General features: G+C 37.2%; 2 protein-coding genes across 3 annotated transcripts; one reads left to right on the top strand and one right to left on the bottom strand.

Moving 5' to 3' along the window:
* Nucleotides 1-514: 514 nt before the first annotated feature.
* On the bottom strand, nucleotides 515-5,887 carry LOC149503145 (uncharacterized). 2 transcript variants are annotated; one of them, XM_089727071.1, is made up of 2 exons: nucleotides 5,574-5,887; nucleotides 515-5,068 (listed from the first exon to the last, which is right to left on the bottom strand). In XM_089727071.1, the coding sequence occupies exon 2, from the start codon at nucleotides 5,063-5,065 to the stop codon at nucleotides 3,893-3,895; it is 1,173 nt and encodes a 390-aa protein (XP_089583197.1). In that variant the 5' UTR covers nucleotides 5,066-5,068; nucleotides 5,574-5,887; the 3' UTR covers nucleotides 515-3,892. The 2 variants fall into 2 exon arrangements, with proteins under 2 accessions (XP_089583197.1, XP_089583196.1); XM_089727070.1 differs by having other exon boundaries at nucleotides 515-5,074.
* A 6,013-nt stretch (nucleotides 5,888-11,900) lies between these two features.
* Nucleotides 11,901-13,592, top strand: LOC149503146 (uncharacterized). The gene is made up of 2 exons (XM_089727072.1): nucleotides 11,901-13,075; nucleotides 13,413-13,592. Exons 1-2 carry the CDS (start codon nucleotides 11,968-11,970, stop codon nucleotides 13,466-13,468), a joined length of 1,164 nt encoding a protein of 387 aa, XP_089583198.1. The 5' UTR covers nucleotides 11,901-11,967; the 3' UTR covers nucleotides 13,469-13,592.
* Nucleotides 13,593-14,616: the final 1,024 nt, after the last annotated feature.

Here is a 14,616-nt window from a genome sequence, read left to right on the forward strand (position 1 = left end):
ATTATAAGTTACCTAAATATTTTTGACACTTATCTGCATGCCTACCTAGCTTTAACCGAAAGGGGTAAATTAATTCGTATTCTGGTAAAACATATTAATTTAGTTTTCAGTCTTAAAAGCGCTTAATTTTTAGAATTTGTTTGAAAAAGCATCTAAACGTATTTATAAAAATATAGTACTTATTTTTTAATACGACACTACATTTACGACACTACAATTTAAGACATTAAAATTGGTACAATGATCCGTATTCAATTTCGAAAAACGTATAATTTAAGACATAATGCCCAACAATGATTAAAATCTACAATTTCTTCAAAGTCTAAAGTTAAAATTAATGCAAACATATGAGGTCGTATTTAAATCTCAGCAAGGTTTTCCAGAAAAAAAATCTATTCCGTGCGCAAAATTGCGGGGAATCAAATTTTGTGAAAAATCTCGTTACGTCGCGCTTTCCCACGCGACATTTATAGTGTAAGACTCCACTTCCAACAGTCAGGAAATAATACACAGATTGCAGTAGTTTACTTAATTCTGTATTGCTTTATTTGAAACTCCACTTTTACAATCTTTAGACATCTGCTCACTACCGAATACACTGATTTCTCCTTTCGTTTCTCAGACTACCGCCTTTTTTATTATCTCACAACCCCACCACTGGCATTGCTACCACCAACAGTGTTGCTATTTGGCAATACAAAAATTGCCTTAACTTTAACATGACCAATTTTATTTTAATTATTTTACAACAAACCTTACATTCGACCGTCCTGACACCATGTATGTCCCCATACATGACCCAGGTGGTAACCTTACATTAGGCCAATATTAGTCGTCAGCGTAACAGCGTTAACAGTAAATTACAAAAAAAAAGAGGCACTTGAGATTAGGGATCAATTAGTTAACATTTTTTCATTTAAGTGAAACAAAATACTCCTTAAAAGTTATACATATCAAAATTTCTTCGAAACAGACAGTAAATTCTCAGTTGTAAACTGCCATAACAAGCCAATTTTTAGTTGTGTTACTGCCGTGACAAGTCAATTCTCAATTATGAAACTGCCATGACAAGTCAATTCTCAATTATGAAACTGCCATGACAAGTCAATTCTCAGTTATGAAAATGCCATGACAAGTCAATTCTCAATTATGAAACTGCCATGACAAGTCAATTCTCAGTTATGAAACTGCCATGACAAGTCAATTCTCAATTATGAAACTGCCATGACAAGTCAATTCTCAGTTATGAAAATGCCATGACAAGTCAATTCTCAATTATGAAACTGCCATGACAAGTCAATTCTCAATTATGAAACTGCCATGACAAGTCAATTCTCAGTTATGAAAATGCCATGACAAGTCAATTCTCAATTATGAAACTGCCATGACAAGTCAATTCTCAGTTATGAAACTGCCATGACAAGTCAATTCTCAATTATGAAACTGCCATGACAAGTCAATTCTCAGTTATGAAACTGCCATGACAAGTCAATTCTCAGTTATGAAACTGCCATGACAAGTCAATTCTCAGTTATGAAAATGCCATGACAAGTCAATTCTCAATTATGAAACTGCCATGACAAGTCAATTCTCAGTTATGAAACTGCCATGACAAGTCAATTCTCAATTATGAAAATGCCATGACAAGTCAATTCTCAATTATGAAACTGCCATGACAAGTCAATTCTCAGTTATGAAAATGCCATGACAAGTCAATTCTCAATTATGAAACTGCCATGACAAGTCAATTCTCAGTTATGAAACTGCCATGACAAGTCAATTCTCAGTTATGAAAATGCCATGACAAGTCAATTCTCAATTATGAAACTGCCATGACAAGTCAATTCTCAGTTATGAAACTGCCATGACAAGTCAATTCTCAGTTATGAAAATGCCATGACAAGTCAATTCTCAATTATGAAACTGCCATGACAAGTCAATTCTCAGTTATGAAACTGCCATGACAAGTCAATTCTCAGTTATGAAAATGCCATGACAAGTCAATTCTCAATTATGAAACTGCCATGACAAGTCAATTCTCAGTTATGAAACTGCCATGACAAGTCAATTCTCAGTTATGAAAATGCCATGACAAGTCAATTCTCAATTATGAAACTGCCATGACAAGTCAATTCTCAGTTATGAAACTGCCATGACAAGTCAATTCTCAATTATGAAAATGCCATGACAAGTCAATTCTCAGTTATGAAACTGCCATGACAAGTCAATTCTCAGTTATGAAAATGCCATGACAAGTCAATTCTCAATTATGAAACTGCCATGACAAGTCAATTCTCAGTTATGAAACTGCCATGACAAGTCAATTCTCAGTTATGAAAATGCCATGACAAGTCAATTCTCAATTATGAAACTGCCATGACAAGTCAATTCTCAGTTATGAAACTGCCATGACAAGTCAATTCTCAATTATGAAACTGCCATGACAAGTCAATTCTCAGTTATGAAAATGCCATGACAAGTCAATTCTCAATTATGAAACTGCCATGACAAGTCAATTCTCAGTTATGAAACTGCCATGACAAGTCAATTCTCAATTATGAAACTGCCATGACAAGTCAATTCTCAGTTATGAAACTGCCATGACAAGTCAATTCTCAGTTATGAAAATGCCATGACAAGTCAATTCTCAATTATGAAACTGCCATGACAAGTCAATTCTCAGTTATGAAACTGCCATGACAAGTCAATTCTCAATTATGAAACTGCCATGACAAGTCAATTCTCAGTTATGAAACTGCCATGACAAGTCAATTCTCAATTATGAAACTGCCATGCCAAGTCAATTCTCAGTTATGAAACTGCCATGACAAGTCAATTCTCAGTTAATGTGTGCCTTGAACCAATCAATTCTCAAGGACTTTATGAAATACACAAGCTGAACCAATCAATTCTCAGCTGTAGTATTTCCTGTCTCGCCTTGAACCAATCAATTCTCAAGGAGTTTATGAAATACACAAGCTGAACCAATCAATTCTCAGCTGTAGTATTTCCTGTCTCGCCCTGAACATCAATTCTCAGCTATAGTATTTTCTGTCTTGCCTTGAACCAATCAATTCTCAATCACTTTCTGGTCGAGGTGCGAACCGATCAATTCTCGCTCCTGACCTGTAAACAAAGAAAGAATAATTCGGTAGCGTAAGTGCTTCATCAATTCAGTTATATATGTGTATCATTTAATCATCCATTTATTGTTATTAAATTGACAAATTAATTGACAAAAATATTACATAATTGACATTAAATAATGTAATTGACAAAAATTATTAAACACTTAGAATTATTCACGGTCAGTAGTAAAGATTTACTTCCCACTGATCCACCAAGTTTAAGTGACGCGACATGTATCCAGGGCTTTATTAAATCGAATATAGCATTTTATGCTTCATTCCCATTCCCTCAAACCCAGGGAGACGGACTGACTGACTGAACGAACCTGATTTATAATTAGATAACTCAAAATATTCTTTAGATAATCTACTTAAGATCTTAACTATGTCAGCTGCTCAAGACTTGCTACATATTTTCTCTCAAGGGATTTATCATATTCCTTATATAAATCTGAGTGGGACAGTTCAGAATTCATGCTTAAAAACCGTAAAGTAGTTGAATTTTTCATAATAATGATATACGATTGTTCTGTAATGTTTGATTGATTAACGAAGAATTACATCAGATTGTCACCTAGCCTACAGAACACTAGCACGTACGTCATCAAATTTCGAGATGAAAAGGTATACTCTCCGAGGACTATATTAACTTATAACCAGAGCCTTTCATGGGGAATATTGTCTTGAATGTTCTCTATTTTATGTGTGATACGACTCGAAGAAAATGTCGTTAAGATAAGTTTTCGGTTAATTTTGCACTAGAGCTAGTTATTTTTAGAGACCACCAAACCGATTGAGGAACCCTCTTCCTGATTAAAACAGGTTTCCGTTTTATGTCCTATCTTACCACATTTGTTACATTTATCTAGCGGCTTTGGGCACTGTAAATACGGATGCCCCTGCTGTTTGCAGTTAAAACAATAAATACCTTGACCGGAATTCTTTTTAGAATTTGATTCAGTGTCCGAGGCATTTTTATTTCTCAAATGCGATTGATCATTAATCAATTGATCTGTGTCCCAACTCATTAAAAACTGTAAAAGATTTTCTGGAAGAGAACAGCGCAAAGCTAAGGCACTAGACTTCATAGTCCTGTCACTAATTCCGTGAATTATGCAGTCGACAGCGCGCTTACCAGAAATACCACATAGGTTTAACAGAGACAGTTTTTCATAATAGTATTGCTCTATAGGTTCATTAAGCTTGCTTTTTCGTCTCAACATGTCTTCTAAGCACTGGCCATAATTTAGTTCGTGAGGAAACGCGTTTATTAATTTATCTTGCCATTCTTGCCACGTATACAAGATCGTATCTAGACTCTCGAACCACAACTTGGCCAATCCTTGAAGTTTTTGTAGTGAAAAGTGTATAGTGGTCCTATCGTCCCAACCATAAACCGACGCGCATTCATTAACCTTTTTCAGCCACACGTCTATTCGCTGATTTTTAACAGAAGGGTCAAAATTTGGAAGAATATTCTTGTGATCTATATTTTTATTAATCATCGGTGTGTTCTGCGGTAACGGTTGAGATTCGGGACCGTGCTTAATAGACTGTATTATTTTGACAACATCATTAGTAGAAAAGGAAGGACTACGTGACCTGATATGTGTGGCACGACGTTCATGGTTGACTTTTGCATGCCGCGCATCGTCACTCCGGCGCACCTCTGTAGCTGCACGAAGAGAGGTCGCACGTGGCCTCTCGGCTGAAGGGCGCCGTGTACTTCTCTCGCGTCGCCGTACCATCTCCCGCTCTTGCTGCAGTTCCTGTTCTAGTCGCTGGATACGTTCTTGGTACAGTTCCAGCTCCCGGGCCCGGCTGCACGTGCGAGAGCTACGGCTGCGAGTACGAGATCGGTTGGGACCCGCTTCGCCTCGGTTTCCTTTACGGCTGCGCGAGGGTGTCATCAAATGATGTGTGCCTTCTCTATTCATGTTCTGGAACTTGCAGACGTTGCAAAATGTTATTCTAAATTGAACGTGAATTGAACCTATAATAATATAATATGAGAGATCAATTGTTTGTCTATAAATTCTTAGTCATCGCACCCATATCAAAATTATTTCACCTACCCCAAACGAAAATATCAATGAAAAGCATAGGCAGCGTTTTATCGACGGATCCACCATGCGAGTGGAACAGCGAGCAAAAATTAGTGGAATGATAACTATATAAAGTTCGTAACCAGTTATTAAATTCGTGGTTGAAGCTCAACAAACATTTGAACGTTAAGTTAAATTGAAACACGTGACATAACCATAACATTAGATACATTTTAGTTCTCAGTTATTCTGAATTAAAATAGTGGCTAGATACAGCAGAAGATGCTATCCCGTGCTAAGCTTTGAAGCTACCTCCGTACTCAGCGCGGTTCTAATTCATTTTTTTTTTTCGAATCAAATAATTACGTCAAATTAACAAGAAACTCAAAAATGTACTTACGTGAGGCGACCGCACTTCTGAGATGTAAGACTCCACTTCCAACAGTCAGGAAATAATACACAGATTGCAGTAGTTTACTTAATTCTGTATTGCTTTATTTGAAACTCCACTTTTACAATCTTTAGACATCTGCTCACTACCGAATACACTGATTTCTCCTTTCGTTTCTCAGACTACCGCCTTTTTTATTATCTCACAACCCCACCACTGGCATTGCTACCACCAACAGTGTTGCTATTTGGCAATACAAAAATTGCCTTAACTTTAACATGACCAATTTTATTTTAATTATTTTACAACAAACCTTACAATAGGTACATTTATACACGTGTCATGTTGTCACTAAAGCTTAATTTTCCGAACCGTTTTGCGAAGTCGAATATTAAATTGTCGTTTCGTATGATTTACTATTTATTGAAAACGTACGAACACACAACACCGCCTCACTTGACCTCTCATTTCATACATTAGTGTATAGTGTATAATCTATGTTTAATGTTTCATACTGTCTACAGTCTACTGCAGTGATTCTCAACCTTTTTTTGTTGCGGCACATATTTAACGATTTCAAAATTTGGTGGCACACAAGAAAAAGATAAAAATTATTTACTTACTACAACACACTGCATAAATAGTTTATCAAAAAATTTTAATATACGAAATAAACTATTTATTTATATTTATATTCATGTTTAAAACATTTTTCTTTTAAAATTATATAATTTAATAATATTAACAGTATTATATATTCGCAAAATTTGGCGGCACACTTTTGAAATTTGGCGGCACGCAAAAGTGCCGCGGAACAGTGGTTGAGAATCACTGGTCTACTGTCTAGTGATTTAACAAGATGCGAGTGAGTTGTTGTCAATTACTATTTTGAATATTTCGTAGATTTCGTGGCGTAATTCAGACAACATTTTAAATTTAACTTTACCGAGTTTCATTGGATTTTTTATATTTATTTGTTGCTTTTGGAAGCAGCATAAAATAAAATGTTACCATGATTTTGTATCGTTGATTTACAAATGTGTTCAATGTCCGTTGTTATTGATACCATAAATAGAGCTGGAGTTCTCGAAGTTATAAATGAAAAGGAACATGAAGCGGGGAATTATAATAGCCGTACTGAATAACATAATAAACAAGAACGGGGTCGCACAACACGCGGTTTCGCATAACTTGAACGACATTAGTTTTACCACTTAATAATATTTCGTAGGTATACTATGTAGATACGAGATTACGATTTGAGAAAATAACACAAAACAATTATAATCCCGTATAATTTGTTCACAAATAACACAATGATAAACGTATTTTAATCCAAAGATCCGGAAGAATCCAAAAGGTAGAAGTTAAAGGAACGAGATCTTACTTAATATGGGTGTTCCTCAGGGTTCCATATTGGGTCCCTTCCTATTTCTTGTATATATCAATGATTTACCAAAGTTTATTGAAACCCGTCACGAGGTCGTATTATTCGCTGACGATACATCATTATTGTTTAAAATTAAACGACATTTGGAAGATTATGACGATGTGAATAATGCTATCTCGCGCGTGTTACATTGGTTTAGTGTTAATAATCTCTAATTAAATAACAAAAAAACAAAATGTATAAAATTTACCACACCTAATGTTAGACAAGTAGACACTAATATTACTGTAAGTGGAGAGACACTGGAGCTTGTGGATTCGACAGTTTTTCTTGGTATAACAGTTGATTCCAAGCTGCAGTGGGGTCTTCATATATGCAAGTTAGCGAGTAGACTTAGTTCTGCAGCGTTTGCGGTAAAAAAAAAAACGAACGTATACTAATGAAGATACGGCACGCCTGGTTTATTTTAGTTATTTTCATAGTGTTATGTCCTATGGCATTTTGCTATGGGGCAATGCTGCCGATGTCGAAACGATTTTCATCCTGCAGAAGAGGGATATTCGGGCTATTTATAATATGCACCCGAGGGATTCCTTGAGGGACAAGTTTAAGGAAATCAAAATTCTAACTTTAGCGTCTCAATACATTTTTGAAAATTTATTGTACGTGCGTAAAAACATTGAAGAATTCCCCAGAGTCTGCGATTTGCACAATGTGAACACTAGGAACAAACATAGGCTTGCGTTGCCGACGGCTCGAATTAAGAAAATAAGCAACTCTTTTAGGGGGCTGGGTGTACAACTTTTCAACAAGATTCCACTAAACGTTCAATTACTACCTGTTCATAGATTTAAGAAAATTGTCATGGAACGTTTGTGCAACAAGGCATATTATAAGTTAAGGATTATTTACTAGATGGCACTACGTGGGAATGAGGCGCTCGCTCCTGGCCTTTTCATTTTTCATTATTATTAAAAAAAAAATATTGTATTTTTTGACTTGTTTTTTCCTTTATTGTAAATATTTTTATTTATTTAAAAAAAAGAAAATATTTGAGAAAAAACAAAAAAAAAAGCCCGCTGAGTTTGTTTCGCCGGTTCTTCTCAGGACTGTGGCTTTTTTTGGAACCGGTGGTAGAGTTAACATTGATAATTGTATTTTGACATTCAACAAGTGTGTCATACTGACATCTAAGTTGAAATAAATTATTTTGAAGTTGAATTTGTTTTTGGTTTTGTGGTTGAGTGTTTGAAGCAAGTGTTTTGGTTATTTATATAAATCTCGGGTGTTTTATTGGGTTCCATTCCCTGTTGATTAGCTAATTATTAGTTTTGTGTTTATATAAGTGTGTTGTCTTATTTGTAAGTATTATAATATAGTAGTTTAGTGTAAATAGTGTAATTATGAACGGCGTCGACCCCCCCGATCCCGGGGGAGGTTATATCCTTGACCCATCTAACTCTCCAATCCCAATGGACACGGAGTTAGTCCATCCTTCAAGAAAAAGACAAACTCCCCCAAATTCTGATTATTCTTTACCTCAAAAAAAAAATACAGTCGCGCAAGTTATCGGATCTGTTCAGTCTGTGTACACTCTACCAGAGTATGAGGGCAACAGAAAACGGTATTTGGATCAGGATGTTGCTCCTTTTTTAATCCACGTAAGCAAAGATTGTGAGATTCCGTCTAGTGCTTCGCTTCGCCCAATTAAGTTTGGTCACTTTTTACATCACAACAATATCAAGGACCTTGCTAAAGACGGTGTTAAACGTATCGGCCGAAACCGAGTCTCGGTCCAATTTAAAACTGCTGTTGCCGCAAATTCCTTCCTAGATCACCCAGGTCTTGCTGCAGCCAAATACAATGCCGTTATACCTTCTTATAATGTGACTCGCATGGGTATTGTAAGAGGCGTTCCCGTAGAGTGGACTTTAGAAGAATTAGTTTCTTCCATTGAAGTTCCTGATGGTTTTGGACGTGTCATCAGAGCCCGACGTCTCAATAAAAAATCAATTGAAAACAACACTCCTATATTTTACCAACTATTCAATGTAACAATTGCTGCAGGTTTGGACATGTTGCTACGCAATGCCGGTCAAATGCGCGTTGTTTTATCTGTGCGAAATCTCACTCTGGCATTGAATGTAATAGTTTATCTCCGATACCTACCTGTTTGTTTTGCTCTGGTAACCATAAAGCCATAGATACATCTTGCCCTGAACATTCTAGACAGAAATCTATCAATCTGGTGATGTCACAAGAGAATATTTCATACAACGAAGCAGCAGTCAGGTTCCCACAAGTTAGAAGATCTTTTTCAGACATTTCTCGTACGCCTCCCCCCCTTTTTCCCACTCAATCTTCCCAAACCCTAACCCAATCTTCTCCACACACCCAAGCCATATCCAATTCAGTCTCGTACCGTCGCACTTACTGTACTCAAAAATCCCCTCCAGCTCCGGCATCCAGTCCAGGTTATGATAGGCAAGCTCATCAAGCAATCGTTATTACTCCCCCTTCTAGTCTCCCTAACGGGAGTGCCTATCCTTCAGATGATGTATCTCCCAATGACAATCTCCTGGAACTCTTACTGTCTACAATTTTGAATATATTTTCCCGTTTTGGGGACTTTGAACTACCGAACAATGTCATGTCTAAACTTACTGAGCTTAATAAAATTATTAAAAATGCCCAAATTCCTACAATGGAATTGTCACAGCATTCGTCACAAGAAGAATGATATCATCACTCTTATTAACAAATACAAACCTTCTATCTTTGCTGTCCAGGAGACATGGCTTAAGCCTGGATCCAACTTTAGGATCCCGGGTTTCTCATGTCTCCGGGACGATAGATCAGATGGTTATGCTGGCTCTGCTATTTTAGTATCCAGAAATGTGATATTTAAACAAATCTCCCTTCCTTCCCACAGTAATAGCATTTTTGCTGTTGCTGTTAGAGCTAATAATATTTCTTTCCTCTCCATCTACATCCCTGAACCTAACTTAGCTATTCTCTCTGAATTAAAAACTATTATTACAAGTCTTCCTCCACCTATCCTTATCCTTGGTGATTTTAATATTCACCATACATCTTGGGGTTGTTATTACTGTGATTCTATTTCTTTTCCTTTTCTTGATCTCTGTGATGAACTAGATTTGTGTTTACTGAATGACGGGTCCCCTACTCGCAGAGTTCCTCCATCTCAAAATCCAAAGACTGCTGTGGACCTTTCCTTAACTTCTCCTTTCTTGGCTTCTAGCCTCTCCTGGTCTGTCCTTTCTTCCACTCACGGTAGTGATCACTTTACTATCATTCTGTCAATTCCTGATTCCCTTCATTCTATTCCTACTGCTTCCCTTCCAACTCTCTTAAAATTTAATATTCACAGAGCTGATTGGTCTCAATACAGATCTAATTTAGATCAAGAGATAATGAATATTCCTTTGATTAACCCTGTCAATGTCCTTTCTTCTTACCTAATTTTCAGAAACGCTCTTCTTTCTTCTGCTGCTAATTCTATACCTCTCAAAAACACTGTTAGATGTAAAATCCCTTCTCCTCCGTGGTGGGATTCGGAGTGCACTCAAGCTTGCCAGAGCAGATCAGAGGCAGAGAATGCTTATTCGGTTGCGATGAGTTCGGAAAATTTCATCTCTTACCAGAGAATTGCAGCCAAGACTGTAAGGCTTTTATCAGAAAAGAAAAGATCTGGTTGGTTGCGTTTTTGCGAGGAGCTTTCTCCTATTACTCCCCCTTCTAAAGTCTGGAAGAATATGAGACAATATCGCTGCTCTGTTCCTGCTCTTGTCATCTCATCTAACGATCCTTCTGACTGGATTGAACATTTTTCTTGTAGGTTAGCTCCTCCCTCTGTACCCTGCTTGGAAGAAACCTTTCCCTCCGCTTTTTCCTCTAACTCTACTGATGATTTTGAGTCTCCTTTTTCTTGGGAGGAACTTTCAGCTGTCTTAGAGGGTTTAATTGATTCATCCCCAGGAATTGACGGGATTCCATACTCTTTTATTTCCAAAAGCAGTAACTCTGTAAAACGGGTACTCCTTTCCATTCTTAATAATATCTTTTTATCTGGAACTCCACCTGACGAATGGAGGACTCAGATTATCATCCCTATTTTAAAACCTGGAAAGCCCAGCTCTGACCCTTCTAGCTATCGGCCAATCGCTTTGTCCTGTACAATGGCTAAGATATTGGAACATTTAATCAAGAATCGTTTGGAATGGATTGTGGAAAATAGAAACATATTAGCTAAATCTCAGTTTGGATTCCGAAAAGGTTTTAGTACTATGGATAGTTTAAGCATATTTGTAACAGACGTTCGTATTTCCTTCTCTAAAAATGAGTCTTTAGTAGGTGTTTTTCTGGACATATCATCTGCGTATGACAATGTTGTTCTTCCAGTGCTCAGGCAGAAAATGCTCCAGCTGAGTATTCCTGTGAAGATTGTAAACATAATTTTTAATCTCCTGTCTCCTAGATTCGTATATATTCGTGCTCCAAATTATTCTTCCTCTCCCAGACAGCTGTGGAAGGGGCTCCCCCAAGGGTCAGTCCTCAGCCCGTTACTTTACAGTATTTATACGTACGATTTAGAGCTTTCGGTTAATTCCTTTTGTCAAGTTCTACAATATACTGATGATCTCGCACTCTACGTTTCTTCTAAGAATATTGATGAGGCCTCTTCTCGCCTAAATTCAGGTATAGGCTATCTCCAAGACTGGCTCTCAGACCACGGTCTGTCCCTATCTATTCCTAAAAAGCAAAGTGGTTGTTTTCTCTCGGTCCAGATATTGTCCTAACGTTTTAATATCTTACGATCAACAAAATTTTTCGGTTGTAGACAATGTGAAATTTCTTGGTATTGTATTAGATTCTAGATTAACTGGTGTCCATCATATTAATCATATTGTTAAAAAATGTGAAAAAAATATTAACATTCTGCGTTCCTTATCTGGTGTCTGGTGGGGCTGTCACCCCTATACTCAAAAACTTATGTATAACGCCTTAGTACGTAGTCACTTAGACTATGGCACTTTCCTTCTTGACCCTTGTAACAAATCTGCTATGAGTTCCCTTGACAAACTTCAATCTAAATGTCTGAGATTAATCTGTGGAGCTATGAAATCGTCACCTATTAATGCTCTTCAGGTAGAATGCGGCGATGCTCCCTTATTCCTTAGAAGACAATACTTATCTGACCGGTTCCTTTTTAAAGTCATTCAATCTTCTTATCATCCTCTTATCTCTAAACTCCATATCCTTTCTGATTTTATCTGTTCTAATAAATATTGGTACCACAAGGATTATCCCTGCCTTTTCAATAGTTTTGTCAGCTATCTCCGCCTTCCTTGTCCTGTATTTCAGTATCAAAAATTTCCTCTTTTCGACATCTCTTTTAAGGCTCTTATCTTTCAGCCTCAAGTTCTTTTAGATCTCGGCACAGAAAAAAAATGTAATTCTGCAAATTCCCAGTTAAATAGATACATCGCCAAGCATTGGCCCGATTGGCTCATCATTTACACTGATGCTTCTAAGTTGTCAGACCAGGGTTGTGTTGGCTCCGCTGTCTGGATTCCCAAATACAATATGATTCTCAATTTTAAATGCCCCCCTCAAGCTTCAGTCTTCTCTGGTGAGTCCATAGCTATTCTGGAAGCACTATCATTCATTGAGTCCCATAAACTAAATAAATCTGTTATTCTTACTGATTCTAAGAGTTGTTTACAGGCTATCGTTGCTAACCAATTTAAATCAAAATCTAAATTTCCTTACATACTAAAAATTCAAAATTTACTTTTCAGCTGCCATTCTAAAGACATTGAAGTTTTCCTTGCTTGGTTGCCTGGCCACAGTGGCATTTTAGGTAATGAAACTGCAGATCTTTGTGCCAAAGACGCCACAACAACTGGCTGTATGGATCATTACAGAGTTTATTCTAATGATTTACTCCCAATAGCTAAACAACGATTGCTTTCTTCTTGGAATTCTTGTTGGCAAAAGACTAGTTTTTCTAAAGGTAAACACTACGCTGATATTCAAGGCTTTATTCCTCCCCGACCTTGGTTCTGCAACTTCAAAGATTTACATAAACGCGTTACAAGTACGATCTGTAGATTAAGGCTAGGCCATACGTGTACCCCCGTCCACCTGACTAAGCTTCATATCAGGGATAGTTCTATTTGCGAATGTGGTCTTAACGAAGGCTCTCCAAATCACGTGTTTTTCAGTTGTCCTCGTCTATCTTCCTCCCTCTATGATCTCCTTTCTCCTGATATTCCTCGCCTCATTGATCTCAAATCTCTTCTTTCCCTTGTCAACTCCCCTTTCGTTTATATTCTTAGTTCATTCATTAACCAAAATAACATTAAGCTGTAGTTTGTCTGTCTTTTATCGAACTAACCCCTGTATATATATTGTGTGCGTCTTATTTGTTTTAGGTAAATCAACAGAGATCCTGTCATCAAACATTCTTAGCTACTCACTTAATTCTTAGTGAATATCTGTGACCTTGCTCGTTCACGAAGCCCGCTATAGAAAGCAGAGTATTATATACACTTGACATTGGCGAAATCTAAAAGGAAACGCCATAAACCTAAGAGATAGATAGATAGAATTTGAATTTGAATACTAATAATATATTATAATATACTAATTTTTTACTTGTGGTAGGACCTCTTGTGAGTCCGCGCGGTTAGGTACCACCGCCCTGCCTATTTCTGCTGTGAAGCAGTATTACGTTTCGGTTTGAAGGGTAGGGCAGCCGTTATAACTATACTGAGATCTTAGAACTTATATCTCAAGGTGGGTGGCCCATAGACATTTACGTTGTAAATGTCTATGGGCCACCCACCCATAGACATTTACGTTGTAAATGTCTATGGGCTCCAGTAACCACTTAACACCAGGTGGGTTGCGAGCTCGTCCACCCTTCTAAGAATTTTTTTTTTTTTTACGAATGTTGCGGTGGTTCGATTCTTTAAAATATTAATGTAATTGTCACGGGGTGGTGATCTTTCCATCGAGTGCCTGGTGGTGCAAGGCAGGGCAGAGGATGTCAGGTCGCACGATAGATCTCCCAAAAGGTGGACTGACCAGGTCAAGGCTGCAACAGCTTGCATAATATGAGTACCAGAGGCGCAGCCGAAAGGGAGGAGAGGTTGCAAAAGCTCTCTGTTGAATTCTCTGCACAAAATTGAATAGTAGTTTGTAAGATTAGCTTGTTTTATTATTTTGTCACTTCAACATTTGGCTCTAATGGCTTTGAAGTGGATTGCAGTCATAACTCAGCGTTTTTCTATTAGAATTTCTCAAGCACTACGGTCATGCCTACAAAAACAACTTCCATGCGTGAGAAAAGAAGCACAGGCCTAATTATTATAAAATAAATATTGTTTCCTTAAGGTCATTAGTTAGTTATTGACGACTCTCTCGGGCGCAAGGACGTTTCTCAAAACCTGTTCCTTTTCAGTAAATAATGCATACCCTATATGCTTGATTAAATGTAAACTGATCGTATTTTTCATTAATCACGATTAAACTATCCATAACTTCCAACACTCTCACTAAAAAGTGAGGATTACGACCACTCTATCAAGAGTTTAACGACGAAAAATAAGTGTTGTTTCAATTTAATTACATTTT

The sequence above is a fragment of the Bombyx mandarina genome, chromosome 04 (assembly GCF_030267445.1).
Source record: "Bombyx mandarina strain Sakado chromosome 04, ASM3026744v2".
Lineage (NCBI taxonomy): Eukaryota > Metazoa > Arthropoda > Insecta > Lepidoptera > Bombycidae > Bombyx > Bombyx mandarina.